The sequence below is a fragment of the Bombina bombina genome, chromosome 1 (assembly GCF_027579735.1).
Source record: "Bombina bombina isolate aBomBom1 chromosome 1, aBomBom1.pri, whole genome shotgun sequence".
NCBI lineage: Eukaryota > Metazoa > Chordata > Amphibia > Anura > Bombinatoridae > Bombina > Bombina bombina.
The window spans coordinates 432,395,746-432,415,681 of NC_069499.1; the positions used below are offsets into that span (position 1 = coordinate 432,395,746).

Consider the following 19,936-nt stretch of genomic DNA (forward strand, 5'->3'; position numbering starts at 1 on the left):
CGCTGTGCACCACACTTGTATTATGCCCAGCAGTGAAGGGGTTAATTAGGTAGCTTGTAGGGTTAATTTTAGCTTTAGTGTAGAGATCAGCCTCCCACTTGACACATCCTACCCGCTGATCCCTCCTTGACTCCTCTCAAACAGCTCTCTCTTCTCCCCCACCCCACAATTGTCAACCCTGCAGAAAGTCTGCCAGCACTAAAATAAAAGACTGCTTTTTTTTATATATATATATATATATATATATATATATATATATATTTATTTTTTATATATTTTTTGCAGTGTAGGATTCCCTTTTACCCCCAACCTCCCTGATCCCACCCAAACAGCTCTCTTACCCTCCCCCCTCTACCTATTTGCCGCCATCTTAGGTACTGGCAGCTGTCAGTTTTCTTCAATTTATGCATTTAAAAAAAAACATTAACCATTTTTTCTGTAGTGTAGATGCCCCCCCTCATTACCCTACCCCCTCCCAGATCCCTTTCCCACAAAGGATCACACATAGGATCCCCCTTATTGCCCTTCCTCCCTCTTTCGCCCTTACTTCCCGACTTTTTTTTAATGTTTCCTATCTGTGTAGCATGGCGTAGCAGTCCCACCCTCCTTCCGCCTCCTCTCGCCTCCTCCAGCGATGGGCCGCCCACCCGCCACCCTCCTTATGCTCCCACCCACCAACGATCAGCACCACCGCTGTCCGATGCAGAGAGGGCCACAGAGTGCCCCTCTCTGCATCGGTAACTCTGCAAATTTATTTCTGCAGTGCCCCTGCAGAGATACAGGGTACAACGCTGGTCGTTAAGGGGTTAAAGGGACATGAAATCCAAAAATGTTCACTCATAATTTAGGTAAAATATACAATTTTAAACAACTTTCCAATTTACTTCTATTATCAAATGTCCCTCATTCTCTTGGTATCATTTGTTGAAGGAGCAGCAACAATAACAATTGGTATAAATATGCAGCCACCAATCAGCAGCTAGAACCTAGATAAACCTTTCAGCAAAGGACAACAAGAGAAGGAAGCAAATTAAATAATAGAAGTAAATTGGAAAGATATTTAAAATGCTATGCTCTGTCTAAATCATGATTGTCTAATTATGACTTTTCTATCCCTTTTAACATCACTCTCACCATTGCAGACCTTACCTCCTGTTTCTAGCCCTTCTAGATTGTAAATTCCCATGGGAATAGGGCCCTCAATTCCTCCTGTATTTGTTTGTCAAATTCTATATTGTATCATTGTTTTACTTACTGTATATCAATTGTACCTATGGACAGCGCTGCAGAATATGTTGGCGCTTTATAAGTAAAGTATAATTTAAAAAAAAAATAATATCTACGATATTGAATTAGCAGTCACTGAGTGTACGAAGTCTGGTGGCAAGTAAAAAAGTTAGCAAATTGTGGGCTAGATTATAAGTGGAGCACTTTTAAGCGCTTCCGCTGAACGTGTTAACATCCATTCATATTATAATTAAAAAGTTATCCCGCAAGCAAAAAACAGTCACTTGCAAAAATTTCAACTTCGAATATCGTTACCACATTAAGAGATTGTCCCATAGACTTCAATGGAGAGTGCAAACTGAAAAAAAAAACTAACACCCATACTAACTAACCCGACCAGGTTTATTCAAGAGCATTAAACCAGACATGAAATATGAATATGCTATTCACATTGAAGAATATTTATATATATATATATATATATATATATATATATATATATATATATATATATATATGATTTTTTGGTAAAATATATATATACTGTACATATAGTAATATCTGTTTAAAAATACTTAGAACATATTCCCCTATGTGAAGAGCATTGGAATTTGAAATATTTACATTGCATACACAGGTAAATACTTTATTAAATATGAATTGCATAAGTATGATTTTTCATGTTTTCAGCAACTTGACTACAAAGGGTTTCAATGCACTTATGTGTATGTCTATATATGTATTTATGTGTTTATATGTATATGTATGTCTGTAAATACATATATACACATATAAATACATAAATATTTATGTACACACGCACACATACATATATATATATATATATATATATATATATATATATATATATATATATATATATATATATATAAACATAGACTGACGGATTTCCCACTGAATTTCTATGATTTTAACATGTGTGCCGTGGATTTTAACCAAATTTGAATAAAGGAACATTTTAACTTTTTGGAATGCAGTTATCATTTGATTTTCATATAAACATATACCTGTACATATTTTGACATGTGCATGTATGTATCTCTATGTTAAAACCCTTTGTAGCCTTTTTTTTCTCTAAAACCTGAGACATAGGGGTAGATTTATTAAGCAGGGGATGCTCCAATCTACCCCCGAAGTTACCGGCTTGCCGGAAAAATAAGTTAAGAAGCAGCTCCTTAACTTCTCAGCAATGTTAAATGCTGACAGAGTATGCTGTCGGCAATTAGCGATGTCGGGCGGACATGATCCGCTACAGAGAATCATGTCCGTCCGCCATTTGTTAAATCGGCCCCCTCATATCTTTAAGCCTTTAGAACTTTTTAATGCGTTTTTTTTAAATAATTTTTATCAGACAGTGTTATTATTTATGAGTGTAACTGTACTGTGAAATGTATTTGTATTTTTGATGTTTTGTGACACAGTTAACCAGAGCGCAACAGTTAACCAGAGCTCTGAAGTGCTAACCTGATGCACGTTAAATTAAATTGCACTTGAGTGAAGAGTTTACTTTCAACTTGTAATACGCATGCTACTTCCGACACCCGCATTAAAATCCAATATCACTTGCGCGCAACAGTTAGCGCTCCACTTGTAATCTAGAACTATAGATTTACTTTGTTTAAAAAAAGTTAATAAAAAATATATTTGTTACTATACTGATCTAGCATCACCTACCCACCTCTCTTACAAAATAATTATATTGTCAGATCCTCCTTTAATAATTCCTTTTACTATATTGTAATATTCCTATCACCCACACCTCTTCTAGATCTAATTGTCATGGTTGAGAAAGTGATAGGGAGCTGTGTGCAGCATTCAGTAATAACAGAGAAGATCGTTTACAAAAGCAATAAAACGCTCGCAAAAATGTGCTTATCTTATCTCAAAATATCACAAAAACTACTAATCACACAATCTTAATGTAATGGCAGACCCTCAATACACAATCTATTCAAATACCAAATTTCAAACAAATAGCTATTCGGTTTCTCTAATATTTGGTGCAATCACATATGTGGCGACAGGCGCAAAACCCAGCTTCACCAATTTTTAGTTGAATCGAGCGATCACATATAGGCACAGCATGCAGGTTACGCACGTATATTTTACCCGTCGCCCACTGTTTTTACTCCCATAGACTAACATAGAACCAGCGTCGCCAGCCGGTATCACATATTCAGCGCAAGGACTTAGGCTTGCAGAATGGAGAAATTTGACTCCATTTTCACCTCGCCACACATAGGCAGGCGCAGCAAGCCTTGCACTGACTATAAAACTATTTTAACTCCCTGGAAGCCTTAACAAACACCTAACGCATGCACAATATCAACCCCTAAACCTCTATCCCCCCACATGGCAATAACTAATAAAAGTATTAACCCCTAATCAACCAACCCCCCACATCGCAAACTACCTAATAAACATATTAACCCCTAAATCACCAACCCCCCACAATGCAAACACCTAATTAACCTATTAACACCTAAACTGCCAACCCCCCACAACGCAAACACCCAATAAACCTATTAACACCTAAACCACCAACCCCCCACAATGCAAACTACCTAAAAAAACTATTAACTACTAAACTGCCAACCCCTCACAAGGCAAAGTATTTAACTAAAAACTAAGCCCCCTAACCTAACATCCCTTAACTTAACCCCAATTAAAATACACTTACATAAAAAATAAATACTAACTACATTAAAAAATAATAAACAATTACAAAAAATAAAAAAATAAAAGTTACTAAAAAAAACTAACTACTCAAAATAAAAACCTACCCTTACTCAAAATAAAAAAACCTACCCTTACTCAAAATAAAAAATTCTAAAACTACAAAAAATAAAAAAACCTACAGAAAATAGCAAACTAAATTATTGAAAATAAAAAGTTATTCCTATTCTAATACCCCCCGTTAAAACAAAAAAGCCACCCCAAAATAAAAAAAACCCTAATCTAACAATAAACTACCAATATCCCTTAAAAGGGCCTTTTGTAGGGCATTGTCCTAAAGTTAACAGCTCTTTTGCTGTACACCCTAACATTACAACCACCCAACCCCCCACAATAAAAAAACCTAACTAAGAAAAAAACTAAGAAAAAAATGATTAGGGTTTTTTTTATTTTTATGGGCTGTAAAAGAGCTGAATGCCCTTTTAAGAGCAATGCCCATACAAATGCCCTTTTCAGGGCAATAGGTAGATTAGGGTTTTTATACTTATGTTTTTTTTTTTATTTTGGGGATTTGTAATGTTAAGGGTACTTTGTTTTTTCTCAGGGAAAAAGAGCTGTTAACTTTAGGACAATGCCCTACAAAAGGTAATCTTAAGGGCTATTGGTAGTTTATTGTTAGATTAGGGTTTTTTTTATTTTGGGGTGGCTGTTTTGTTTTAACAGGGGTATTAGAATAAGTATAACGTTTTTATTTTGGATAATTTAGTTTGTTATTTTTTTTGTAATGTTAGCTTTTTTTTATTTTTTTGTAATTTTATTTATTTATTTTTATTTTGTGTAAGGGTAGTTTTTTTATTTTGAGTAATGTTAGTTGTTTTTTTTAGTAATTTTTTTTGTAATTGTTTTTTATTTTTAATAATAATAATAATAATAATAATTAATTAGTTTTAGCCGGATTAGAATATTACGTGTGATTTCAACTTTTTTTTTTAACCTATGCGCTGCAAGATGATATACTGGCGTGTCATTGGCGACGCCAGAAATGTGTAATTGCGCACATTTCTGAGCTTCACCAGTTTGTTCCAGCTTACGGCAGTATAGCATTTGACGGCGCCGGTTATGTAATACACCCGATGTGCAAGGTGAACTTACGGCGATGTGGGTTTCAGCAGTTAAGCTGAAACTTACTCCACATATGTAATCTCACCTATTAAGTCTATAGGTTTTTTTTTCAATTCATACCCCTGTTTTTTTCAATCTCAGATATCACAAAAACTACTTAACCAAATCACCTGACATTTTCCTTTTTTTTTTACTGATTCACAGTCCGGATCTAAATGCCAAATCTCAACAACATACAGTATGTCATTCCCCTCCAAAGATCTGAGCATTTCAAAACTCGAATTTCTAATACAAATCCACTCTCACCTTACACTTACCAGACACAAAGAATCAGCATTTACAAAAACAATAAAACATGCACGTGCAAAAAAGTGCTTATGGCGCCATCTTCAATTTTAGTTTAAAATAACTCAAAATATCTCAAAAACTACTAATCACACAAATGTTCACCCAATGTAATGAGAGACCCTTATCACATGATCTATTCAAATACCAAGTTTCAAACAAATTCATGCAGCAGATTCCCAGATAATCGTGCCTAAATCTCCAATGTTAAGTCTATGGGATTTTTAACTCATACCCCTGTTTTTTTCCAGTCTCCAGCCTTAAAGCCTCACAGTGTTTGACATCCATTTAATTTAATGGGGTTAATTCACTGGTTTTTTTATTGTTTAGTCAAACCGATTTACAAAAAAGTTTAAAAATGTAGACAGTTTGATAAGTAACATAGAATAGCTAAGCAACATGTATTTTCAGAGAACAGTGACATTTCTCCAGAGGATTTATCATTGGAACCAAAAGCACAGATATTTGCTTCAAAGCCGATCGTATTGTTTCCATGGCAACATAGTTTGCTACACTATCAGTGCACTGAATGCCTCAGGATACATTGCAACGGCCGACAGGATTTGAACATCCCATCACGTGAGTGTATTAGCCTATGAGGCATTGGAGAACTCCGATCACGTGATTTCACCGCAATTGTTTTTATGGAAGTGAACTGACACACAATTTCACATCTTATCTGTAATACTCTAAAGTTACCTTTTCCTATAGACATTTTATTTGTATTCGCTATCTAGGGGGATGTACCTATATTGTACATGTATATAAGCGCATTTTTTAATGACATTTTGTATATTAAATATATATTTATTTACAATATTTGTGTACTTCCATATATTTATCCTTTGCTCCATAGTTGGACCGCTAGCTAAATTTTGTATTTTAAGTATTTAGGGCAAAATTTACCATCCTTGCAGGTGGACAGGTTCGCTCAGCGAAATTTAACCTTGCACAAGAGGTTTATAGTGCAATGCCACACCCTGCTCTGGCTTAGCCAATTGCACTAGAGAATGGCATGTCAATAACCCCGAACAAGCGAGTGTTGTGAGCAATTTATCTCGCCAACTCTGAGGTGGCAGACAGGAAAAATAAGCAGTTTCTGCTTCTTAAACATGGGGCAACTCATGTGAACCTACTCCACATAGCCCAAAAAGCTGCAAATGCAGCTTACTAAATCTACCACTTAGTCTACTTTTTTTTAATAATCTTTCATAAATTATTCCTATAAAATATTTCTATTGTTGCTGTTTCATATATTTTGCTTTCTCCAAAACACGCTTTATATCTGCTGACAAAACAAAAACATCTAAGAATATTTTGTCTATAGTTTGAGATAGAACAGTCACAAATTAAAACCCTTTCAACAAACAGTTCTATCTGGCATTGTCTCTGAGTCCTGTATCTTGAGGGCATCCAGATGAAAAAAAAACAGTCTATCTGTTCAACTAACGTATTTATAGGAGAATAATTTCTAGTAGAATGTTTGTGTGGTAACATATCTAGCTGAATTTACCCTTAAGCAATAACACAGTTTCTAAATAAGTTGATAAAGTCTGTGTACCCATTTTGAAATGTAATATATTGTAAATAAAAACTGCTAACGATATAACAGATAGCAAAACAGGAAGAACATTATCAATTGCAGTTTGACAACTAAGATGTTTTCCTGTTTCTTAACATACAATGTTACCAGTTACATTTTGAAAATGTGATTTATTAACCTGTTAGTTTCCAAATAAAATCCCTTTCTGTTACAACTATACTTGCAGCTGAATATTATTCCTAGAATTAAAAGGCCAGATTACAAGTGGAGCGCTAAATATTGCTTGCATGCAAGCGATATTAGTGCTCTACTTTTTTATACCAGCGCACAATAATGTGTGCTGGTATTACAAGTTAATTGCAATGCGAACGTGAGCTCGCGTTCGCATTGCTAGGAAACATTGTGCTCAAGAGAGTGCATTTCCATAGGCTCCTATGGGAGCCTCGTTCTGATGCCATCACAGACGGCATCAGAACCTCGTGCAGTAAAGGAGGTATGTAGTGCAGCGATGGGCAGCATTTTTTAAATATATTTGTATATAAATATATATATTTATGTGTTAATATGTGTATATTATTATGTGTACATAATCATATACATATATATTTACATTGCGGTCTATAGGAACACACAGTTCCCATAGACTGCAATGTAAAGGTACTTTTCAGTGCCGTTTTTTTTTTCTAACACCCCACTCCCACCAACTATAAAACCCCAAAACTGCCTAGTGCATTTTTTTATTAAAAAAAAAACAAAATTTTTTAAAAATAAAAAACTACAATGGCCTCTATTTTGAGGGCATTTGGGGCACTTTTAAAAATTAACTAGAGATCTAATCTCTGGTTAATTTTCAGAGGGCTATTTGCTACCAGAAACTTGCGGTAGCAATTACCAGCCACTTGTAATGGCTGGTTAATTATTGCGCTCCCGCAAACAGGCAAATTTAGCGCTCCACTTGTAATCTAGCCCAAAGTGAATGTTCTATTATTGCTGGTATTTGATATTTGATGAAGGCAAATATAATGACAAGATAATAAGTGATACATTTAAAATAATATAAAAGGGACTATTTTGCCCCATCATAATGATTCTAACAACTTTTTAACATATTTGTTTTAATAAAATGCTTCATTTAAATAGATATAAAAGTGCCAAAGCAAAATGCTCTAAACACATAGGCCATGTCAGCTTTAGATAAGCAATGTGCTACTGGGAGCTAGCTGACCACATCAGATGAGTCAATGACAACAGAAACTTTGGTGCAGCCACTAATTACCAATAATTAACTAGCAACAGTAATGTTGGATATGTGCATATTCTTTGCAACAAAAGATATCAAGAGATGAAAGTAAATTTAATAATAAGATAATTTAAAAGTGTCTTAAAATATCATGCTCTATTTAATCATGCATGTTTAATTTTGACTTTCCTATACCTTTAATATGAATGTTCAAAGATTGCTCAGGGGGCATGTAATAAGTATACAGAGATGCTGATAGGTGTATATACAACTGTCAGACCTCCAGAAGAACCATCACAAGGCTGTAGTATAGCTCAGAGTAGCTGAATTCAACTTGTTTTGCTTTTTTGGCACCTTAAACAGATGTGAAATGAGTTTATATACCTGGGGCGCGATCCGATATAGATCGCAGTTTGCGGCGCAAGCGAGGGAACCGGCGTCGCCCGCAGTTTCAGCTCGCAACTCGAGCTATCCCATATAAGTCGCCGTCAGATGCTAACGTGCCGTAAGTCGGATAAACCAGCGATGTCCAGAAATCTGCGTAAGTACAAATTTCTGGCGTCGCCAGTGACTTGCGGCACGTTAGAAACTGCCGGCGCCTATAAAACCTGACTAAAGTCTAAAACACCCGCACTGTCTAACACGCCTCCCTAACATAGCCCGCACTGTCTAACACGCCTCCCTAACATAGCCCGCACTGTCTAACACGCCTCCCTAACATAGCCCGCACTGTCTAACCCTCTATCCGCTATCCCCCCTCACTATCCTAACAATAAAAAAGCTATTAACCCCTAAACCGCCGCTCCCGTACCCCGCCGCAACCTAATAAAGTTATTAACCCCTAAACCGCCGCTCCCGTACCCCGCCGCCAGCTATATTATATCTATAACCCCCTAAAGTGAGCCCCTAACACCGCCGCCATCTATATTAAAATTATTAACCCCTAATGTAAGCCCCTTACACCGCCGCCATCTCTATTAAAATGATTAACCCCTAATTTAATCTACCTACCCCCGCCGCCAGCTATATTATCTATATTAACCCTAAGTATATTATAGTTAATATAGGTATTACATTATATATATTAACTATATTAACCCTAATTATATTAGGGTTAATATAGTTAATATAGTTACTATAGTATTTATATTAACTATATTAACTCTATCTAACCCTAACACCCCTAACTAAATTTATATTAAATTAATCTAATTCATTTATAAACTAAAATATTCCTATTTAAATCTAAATACTTACCTATAAAATAAACCCTAAGATAGCTACAATATAATTAATAATTACATTGTAGCTATGTTAGGGTTAATATTTATTTTACAGGTAAATTGTTAATTATTTTAACTAGGTATAATAGATATTAAATAGTTATTAACTATTTAATATCTACCTAGTTAAAATAATTACCCAATTACCTGTAAAATAAATCCTAACCTAAGTTACAAATACACCTACACTATCAATAAATTTAATAAACTACAAACATCTATCTAAAAATACAATTAAATTAACTAAACTAAATTACAAAAACAAACAAACACTAAATTACAAAAAATAAAAAAAAGATTACAAGATATTTAAGCTAATTACACCTATTCTAAGCCCCCTAATAAAATAATAAACCCCCAAAATAAAAAAAATTCCCTGCCCTATTCTAAATTAAACAAATTTCAAAGCTCTTTACCTTACCAGCCCTTAAAAGGGCCTTTTGTGGGGCATGCCCCAAAGAATTCAGCTCTTTTGCATACAACAAATACAATCCCCCCCCCATTACAACCCACCACCCACATACCCCTATTCTAAAACCACCCAAACCCCCCTTAAAAAAGCCTAACACTACCCCCCTGAAGATCTCCCTACCTTGTCTTCACCACACCGGGCCGAACTCCTGATCCGATCCGGGCGATGTCTTCCTCCAAGCGGCAAAGAAGAATTCTTCCTCCGGCGATGTCTTCCTCCAAGCGGCAAAGAAGAATTCTTCCTCCAGCGACGTCTTCCTCCAAGCGGCAGCAAAGTCTTCATTCTTCCGGCGGCATCTTCAATCTTCTTTCTTTGCTCCGCCGCCGCGGAGCATCCATCCTGGCCGACTGCTGTACTTGGAATGAGGTACCTTTAAATGACGTCATCCAAGATGGCGTCCGCCGAATTCCGATTGGCTGATAGGATTCTATCAGCCAATCGGAATTAAGTTAGAAAAATCTGATTGGCTGATTGAATCAGCCAATCAGATTCAAGTTCAATCCGATTGGCTGATCCAATCAGCCAATCAGATTGAGCTCGCATTCTATTGGCTGTTCCGATCAGCCAATAGAATGCGAGCTCAATCTGATTGGCTGTTCGGATCAGCCAATCGGATTGAACTTGAATCTGATTGGCTGATTCAATCAGCCAATCAGATTTTTCTAAACTTCGGAATTCGGCGGACGCCATCTTGGATGACGTCATTTAAAGGTACCTCATTCCAAGTACAGCAGTCGGCCAGGATGGATGCTCCGCGGCGGCGGAGCGAAGAAAGAAGATTGAAGATGCCGCCGGAAGAATGAAGACTTTGCTGCCGCTTGGAGGAAGACGTCGCCGGAGGAAGAATTCTTCTTTGCCGCTTGAAGGAAGACATCGCCGGAGGAAGAATTCTTCTTTGCCGCTTGGAGGAAGACATCGCCCGGATCGGATCAGGAGTTCGGCCCGGTGTGGTGAAGACAAGGTAGGGAGATCTTCAGGGGGGTAGTGTTAGGCTTTTTTAAGGGGGGTTTGGGTGGTTTTAGAATAGGGGTATGTGGGTGGTGGGTTGTAATGGGGGGGGGGGGGATTGTATTTGTTGTATGCAAAAGAGCTGAATTCTTTGGGGCATGCCCCACAAAAGGCCCTTTTAAGGGCTGGTAAGGTAAAGAGCTTTGAAATTTGTTTAATTTAGAATAGGGCAGGGAATTTTTTTTATTTTGGGGGAAAATTATTTTATTAGGGGGCTTAGAATAGGTGTAATTAGCTTAAATATCTTGTAATCTTTTTTTTATTTTTTGTAATTTAGTGTTTGTTTTTTTTTGTAATTTAGTTTAGTTAATTTAATTGTATTTTTAGATAGATGTTTGTAGTTTATTAAATTTATTGATAGTGTAGGTGTATTTGTAACTTAGGTTAGGATTTATTTTACAGGTAATTGGGTAATTATTTTAACTAGGTAGATATTAAATAGTTAATAACTATTTAATATCTATTATACCTAGTTAAAATAATTAACAATTTACCTGTAAAATAAATATTAACCCTAACATAGCTACAATGTAATTATTAATTATATTGTAGCTATCTTAGGGTTTGTTTTATAGGTAAGTATTTAGATTTAAATAGGAATATTTTAGTTTATAAATGAATTAGATTAATTTAATATAAATTTAGTTAGGGGTGTTAGGGTTAGATAGAGTTAATATAGTTAATATAAATACTATAGTAACTATATTAACCCTAATATAATTAGGGTTAATATAGTTAATATATATAATGTAATAACTATATTAACTATAATATACTTAGGGTTAATATAGATAATATAGCTGGCGGCGGGGTAGGTAGATTAAATTAGGGGTTAATAATTTTAATAGAGATGGCGGCGGTGTAAGGGGCTTACATTAGGGGTTAATAATATTAATATAGCTGGCGGCGGTATAGGGGGATTAGATTAGGGGTTAATAATTTTTATATAGGTGGCGGCGGTGTAAGGGGTCAGATTAGGGGATAGATAAGGTAGATGGCGGCGGTTTTAGAGGCTCACAGTAGGGGGTTAGTTTATGTAGATGGCGGCGGGGTCCGGGAGCGGCGGTTTAGGGGGTAATAACTTTATTAGGGATTTCGGGGGGGGGGGGGGATCGCGGTTGACAGGGAGATAGACATTGCGCATGCGTTAGGTGTTAGGTTTATTTTAGCAGATCGCGGTTGACAGGGAGATAGACATTGCGCATGCGTTAGGTGTTAGGTTTATTTTGGCAGCCAGTTTAGGAAGTTACGGGGCTCCAATAGTCAGCGTAAGGCTTCTTACGGCTGCTTTTTGTGGCGAGGTGAAAATGGAGTAAGTTTTCTCCATTTTCGCCACGTAAGTCCTTACGCTGCATATTGGATACCAAACTGCGCGGGTTTGGTATACCTGCCTATGGCCCAAAAAACTGCGGGCGACGGCAGAAATATACGGGCGTAACTTCTAGGTTACGCCGTATATGTGATACCAAACCCGCGCAAATATTGGCGTCGCCGGCTTTTGCGGGCGACGATTTATATCGGATTGACCCCCTGTTCCATCCAGAGGATTGCATCAATGTGCTACAATTAGATAAAAATGAAAAATATGAATGTAAGCTCATATATGTGTTATATTTCCTAACTTAATTTTTTTTTTTTTTTAACTAAAATCTAGAGGAACGCACAAATACAAGCAATATGAAGCACTACAAATTATTACACTAAATCTATACTGCTTACATTTTTGCTTGCAAATAACAAGTACCAGTTATATTAGTGAGCTTACTGATAATTTCATGAGTGGCGTATATTGTGAAAGCACAGAGAAGGTTATGCTAGCATAATGTCTAGGGCTGGCACAAAAATAAAATAAAAAATAAAACATTTCCCTAACTGCTGCCTCTGGTCACACTTGAAAATCTTAAAACACCATAATCTCTGGTGGTATTAAACCAACCCCTATTGACTTCTACTCCACAATAAAATCCTTAACTCCGTATTCCTCATCCTTATCAACCCTCCCCCCTTCTAAATCCATCGATTAAACCTAAGATTACCCCCTATTCAACTGCCATAAGCCCCAAAGGAAAAATCCTCCCTGCTATTAACCACCTTATCAACCCTATAACCCCAACTCCCCCCTGCTCTTAACTCTCTAACTACCATAACCGTCAAAGCAAAAATTCAACCTCCCTACTAACACCCTAACCACCATAACCTCCACACAAAGCTCTCCCCCACTTTAACATCTTAACTGCCATAACTTCAACACAATCCTACCCCCCCCCCCCCCATATTAAAAGGCCATAAAATTAAAAAAAATCTTCATGATTCAGATAGAACATGCAGTTTTAAACAAATTTCCAATTTACTTCAATTATCACATTTTCTTTGTTTTCTTGTTATCCTTTGTTGAAAAGTAGGTAAGGTAAGCTCAAGAGCGTGCATGTGTCTGTAGCACTAAATGGCAGCAGTTTTGCAACAATGTTACACATTAGCAAGAGCACTAGATGCAGCACTATTTCCTGTCATGTAGTGCTCCAGACATGTGCACGCTACCTATCTGGATATCTCTTTAACAAAGGATAACATGCGGACAAAGCAAATTTGAAAATGGAAGTAAATTGAAAACTTTTTTAAATTGTATTCTCTATCTGAATCAAGAAAGAACATTTTGGGTTTCATGTCCCTTTAAGCCTCTAAATGCTATAACCCCCAGCACAATAATCTTTACCCCCTGCTATTAACCCCCTTGCCTTCTGATGTCATTTAACTTTAACCATAATAAAAAATATGTGCACAATTACTTATATGGCAGAGTATTAATTCAAACCTTTATATGTGTTTATATATTATATACATATAAGATGTGAAATGAAAATTGTTAGGAGTGGGGGGGGGGATGGATGGCAGCAGATTTCCCAATTTTGTGCTGAAGTTTCAGTTTCATCCTTTAATGCATTCAGCAGCCCTGGAAAAATTTGATCACCAGCCCTATTTTCCATTCAGTATGTACACTACACATGCCCATTTTTCTCAAGGGGTTTAATGGGATATTCCTTCCCCCCAACATTCTTTTTTCAGAATTAAATTCTATTATTTTGATATAAAAAATACACCAGATTGTTGTTATATAGATACACTGAAACCTAGTTTCATCCATGATTCCCTTTCACAGTGTGAAAATGATTATTCATAGTGTGATCTGGAGAAGGTAAGGGGGTAATCCTACACTGAAGAAAATAATAATAATAACAAAATAATTAAAAAAAAAAGGTCTAAAACTGCATACTGACAGACTGTCTGCCAGTACTTAAGATGGGGGTGACCAGTGGGGGGTGGGGGAGGGAAGAGAGCTGTTTAAGAGGGATCAGGTAGGGACCAGGGGTGGGAAGTGTCAGGTGGAAGGGTAATCTCTACACTAATGCTAAAATTAACCTTACACGCTACCTGATTAACCCCTTCACTGCTGGGAATAATAAAAGTGTGGTGCGCAGCTGCAATTAGCGGTCTTCTAATAACCAAAAAGCAATGGCAAAGCCATATATGTCTGCTATTTATGAACAAAGGGGATACCAGAGAAGCTTTTACAACCATTTGTGCCATGATTTCACAAGCTGTTTGTAAATTATTTCAGTGAGAAACCATACGTTTGTGAAAAAGTTAATGGTTTTTTTTTATGGTGGCATGAAATATACCATTATGGGCCTAGATCAATACTTTGTATTGCCTACTAAAAAAATATATATATAGTTTTGATAGGTTAAATAAAAAAAAAATCAAGGCTCTATTTTTGTTTAAATGTAGAGAGGTTAAAATGTTCTTGTCTTTTGGGGAAGTTTTAGTCTGAAATGCCTGGTCCTTAAGGGGTTTATATATAAAGCCAGAGTACTACTTTGTAGTTACATATTTTCAGACAGTGAAGAAGTGAAGGTATAAAGATATTTGCTATGTAGAATAGTAACTTAAAACACAGTATAAAACAGGGGAGTCCATATACCTCCCTAAAAGGGTAAATCTGTAACTAATTTAGCCACATTTTAGTAGCGCAGAGTTACATATTTTTAACACAGGGTTTTAAAAGATATGTTTCCTTAATCCCCTTTTCATTAATGTACAGAAGTAACTGGCTTTGCAATAATTTTTTCGAATTTTTTCGAATGGTTAGAGGTTCGATTCAAGGCTGGCCAATATTTAGTAGAATTTAAACAATACATTTCTAAGTTTTCAATTTATTAAATTATTTGGAAAATTAAGATTCAAAGGATTTTAATATTGTGATTAACATTTTATTTGGGATTTATACAATAACCATTTTCACAACAGTTTTATATATATGCCCATGTATATGTCAATTACTGCTACCATCATCTAACCGCACAAGCCTTTTTTTCATAACATCAAGTCCCTTATAAGATATATGTAGGAGCTTTTCGAAACGATATCCGGACTGAAAAGTTGATAAGGAGGATTACCGTCAACCAATAATTGTAGAGCTTGGGCTTTAAAGGTATATGAAATCCAATGTTTTTATTTCATGATTCAGATAGAGCATGTAATTTTAAGCAACTTTATCATTTATTCCTATTAGCAATTGTTCTTCATTCTCTTGGTATCTTTATTTGAATGTAAGCTTAGGAGACAGCCCATTTTTTATTATCAATGCTGATTGGTGGCATTGATAATAGGAGTAAATTTGAAAGTTGATTAAAATGGTATGTTCTAGCTGAATGATGAAAGAAAAAATGGGTTTCATATCCCTGTAAAAGTAAGTAAAGGATAATGGACGTCATCCTTGAAAAAGCCGGGGGTATCCCAGTGAAATGTACGTCAGAGGTGATAGGACTATTAAACTCTTACGTCACAAGGAGGGTTGGGACACTTCTTGAGATGTATACCGTCTTCGGCAGCCGCTATTTGCTTTGGCGGTTTGTTGTTTAGTTTGGTTTGTTCTATGATAATGTCTTGTAGTGACTTTTTTTAATACATACTTTTATTATACATTTATGAGTTCAATATGTCTTTCTGCAGTACTTTGAATTTACATGGACTTTTAAATAAGAGCTTAGTCATAGCTCTTGCATGTGTGAGTACGGCTTCATTTTTTTATACCTTAGGATTTTATACAGGACTTCACCATTGTGATTTCTTTTACTTCCTTTTAAAGGGATACTGAACCCAATTTTTATTCTTTCATGATTCAGATAGAGCATGCAATTTTAAGCAACTTTCTAATTTACTCCTTATCAATTTTTCTTTGTTCTCCTGGTCTCTTTATTTGAAAAAGCAAGAAGGTAAGCTTACGAGCCGGACCATTTTTGTTTCAGGACCCTGGATAACGCTTGCTGATTGATGGGTACATTTAGCCATCAATCAGCAAGCTGTACCCAGGTGCTGAATCAAAGATGGGCTGGCTTGTAAGCTTACATACATGCATTTTAAAATAAAGATACCAAGAGAAAGAAGACAAATTGTTAAAATAAGAAAATTAGAAAGTTGCCTAAAATTGCATGCTGTATCTGAATAATAAAAGAAAAAAAATGGGTTCAGTATCTCTTTAAGAATACAATTAAGAAGCCCCTGGACTGTATATATCCATATTTTTGCACTTTAAAACATTTTTTTTTTTTTATTATTGATTTCTTTGTGTATTATTACAAGGTTTATTTTTGTATTTTATTTATTAATCTTAACCCTAACCATTATATTAATTAAAGATGTGGATTTGTTTTGCAACGAATGCAAAAAACACCAGCTTTTTCGTTATTCATTTTATTCGTTAATATACGATTAATGACTATAGCCTCTTGTGACTGACTGGCCCAATGTGTTCAGGTAGCTCCCAGTAGTGCATTTCTGCTCATTCAACAAAGGATACCAAGAGAATGAAGAAAATGTTATAAATGTTAAAGGGGCAGTAGTCAAAATTAAACTTTAATGGATTAAATTGAGCAGGACACTTTAAAAAAACTTTCCTGTTTACATCTATTATCAATTTTGATTAGTGTTTTTTATTTATTTATTTAAAACCAACGAGGTATAGCCTTGGATATAATACATTGTGTTTACGTCACACAGGACAATTTTGAAATTATAGTCTAATCACAAACAATAATAAATGCCACATTGACAACATTATAGAACATTATTATCCCGCAAATAAAGGCACATATAGCACGTTGGTATTTTAATTCAAATAACAAAACATAACCTCATGACATACAGGCATAATCACAATTATTCTTTTCAGCATAAATCATTACTGTTTTATCAACAGAAATGAAAAAGGAAAAATCTTTGTACTTTTGTGGGTTTAAGAGAAAAAATAAAGAGGTAAAAGGTTAATTTCATAGTATAACTTTGGGATATTCATTTCTTTCTATTGCATTTAACAAGAACTCCGACCCCCTGAGTGGGAAAATTAACAACATTTGTATTTCTCTGGGATATGATTGTATAAGTCTTTTCCATTTACCAAAAAAAGTTTTAATTTTGCTTTCGGAGTTTATAGAAGTATAGAATTGCTCCACTATTAATTGCGCGTAATTTTTTTAGTGCACTCTACCATCTTTGGACTCTTCTTAGACTTGCAATGTATTAAGATTAGAGATCTACCTATCAAAATGACCGTGTTTACAAACGTATTATTTACTTGGGGTATGGTTTCTCCATGAAGGAACAGAATATGCTCGTCCTGTAATTTTATATGTGTTTTATTTATTTTGTTTATGCTATTATTAGTCATGTTCCAAAATGTTTTATCTTTGGGACAGCTCCATAAGTAATGATATAGGTCAGGTGCTGGCAGACTGCATTTACAACATTTGTTATCAGAAGATTTGTCCCATTTTGCTTTCACTGCTGGCGTCATATATGACCAATTGATTATTTGTGTATGTTATTCCCTCCACAAGGTTGATACAGTAGCTTTATCTTTGTATAGTTCTCTTGATATCCTTTGTTAAATAATAATCCTAGGTGAGCTCAGGAGCATGCATATGTCTTTAGCCATGTGGCAACTGTGGTTGCAACATTGTTTATAGCAATATATATACATAGTTGCACACACTGCTGCCATAGACTGCTATAGATACATGCACGCTCCTATCAGCCTACATAGATTTACTCTTTAACAAAGTGTACCGAGAGAACAAAACACATTTTGATAATATAAGTGAATTCTAAAGTTATTTAAAATAGCATGCTCTATGTGAATCATTAGTTTCATTTTGACTTTACTGTCCCTTTAAATATTTGATGCCACTTAAATATTCCAGTACAGCATAAATCTACTTAACAAAGGAACATAAACAAAAAGCACTGACATATTTTTCTTTTCTGTAAATATAAGCTCTATCATACAGGGGAAAAGTCAGTAAGAGTCAGTTGTGATTAAATGATACATTTTCTATTATGACATGCCAAGTATTTTGTTTACAATAGAATAAGCTTCACACATATTTGTATATCTGTTTGAGTTTAAATCCTTGATATCAGTAATTCAGTGCACTGGAAGACAATTATGACTGCACATCTCTGTTTAGAAGCAGATTAAAGTAGGTCATGACCAAGTGTGAGAACTTTAGGAACGGCATCATTTATCAATATTGTTCTATATAATTTTAAAAACGTATACTAAGTGTGGAGATGACATCTTTGCATTTGGCACTGATGTGAGTTGCTTAAGGTAAATGTCTTTATAGCTTCATATATAATTTACCCCATGAATATTCAATACAATAATATGATTCAACCAAAAAACTGATACCTACCAGTGATATATGCTATTCCAAGCAAAAGTAACAACCCCAGAGGAAATCCAGCCAGCTTCATTGAATATGGTAACCCTGAGAAAAATATTTAGAAACACATTTCTGGTAACCAGCTGGTTTTTGGATTATTTCAATACGTAAAATAATATTTTTACCTTATTAATAGCTTTTTATTAAAGAACATTGTTAGATGTGTTCCTGGATAAATCATGTACTGTAAGACATTCACTTTACTTAGATTTTCCCTTTTTAATTTATACCATCACTGAGGTCATGTTTTTGCCTAAATTAAGAAATTGTTTTCTATTTTCTAAAGGTCTCTCTATTGTATAATAAATAAAGAAATGTAACTCACAGTGAAACTGAACGGATAGAATTAAATTATATATTTACAAAAATGTAGTTAAAAGGTAGATTTTATCCTTTATTATATATCCCATAAAGAAAGACACATTTTATTTGCCAGAAAAGTGATATTGGGTATATGTTAAGGTTATTATTTACATAAAGCTCTGTATCATTTTCTTTTTTTTTAATCCTTCACACCAGATAGTAGCATAACTTAAACAGCATCCTTAGTATGTTTCATACATTTTAATAGTATTTTTACCAATAATTTGTAAAAAATATATATTTTATACACTTTTTATTCAACAATATGTAAAAGATATATTTTCTATCCTGTTATTAAAATATATATCTTATATATGACCTGCTTTTACACAGGTTTGTTAACCGTCATGTATTAGAAATAATGATAATATTGGCAAACTTACCTATCATTCCTGTACCAAGGATAGCGTTGATTGTATTAAAGCCAGCCAGGCATATGTTTTTGTTAAGTTTTCGTTCCTCTTTGTTGTTTTCCACAAGCAACTGCTTATCATCCATTTCTATCTAGGAGAACCATACAAAATGATGAGCATGTAAAGTTCCTTTATCTACCATGTTAAAAAGCAAAATCATAAGTAATAAGTAAGTAATTATACTTGTATTACCCAGTTGCCTTGTAGCTCAGTGATCTCCATTCTGCTAGGTTTTATTTGTTCAAGAGTTATATTTTAAAATAATGTAATTCACACTTTCTGTTAATGTACTTGCCAAAAGTTTAAAGTAGAGTGACAGAGAGCTGAGGGGGAGCTGTGGAATAAACAGAGTGTTTCTGGTCAATCTGTCAGTTTACATGGTTTTGCCCTGAAGGGCTCATTTGTTGCACAGAATTTGATGATAAAACAGCCAATGAGGAAG

The 19,936-nt window shown here is 35.0% G+C and overlaps 1 protein-coding gene across 1 annotated transcript in view; it reads right to left on the reverse strand.

Moving 5' to 3' along the window:
* The window catches only part of SLC38A11 (solute carrier family 38 member 11), a 285,424-nt gene extending 265,708 nt beyond the window's left edge, over positions 1–19,716 (reverse strand). Inside the window, exons 1-3 of the mRNA XM_053712811.1 lie at positions 19,687–19,716; positions 19,465–19,585; positions 18,689–18,763 (exon numbers count right to left, since the gene is read on the reverse strand). Of these exons, the coding sequence (XP_053568786.1) occupies positions 18,689–18,763; positions 19,465–19,585; positions 19,687–19,716 (226 nt within the window). The remainder of the gene's footprint in view (positions 1–18,688; positions 18,764–19,464; positions 19,586–19,686) is intronic.
* Between the last annotated feature and the right edge of the window lie 220 nt (positions 19,717–19,936).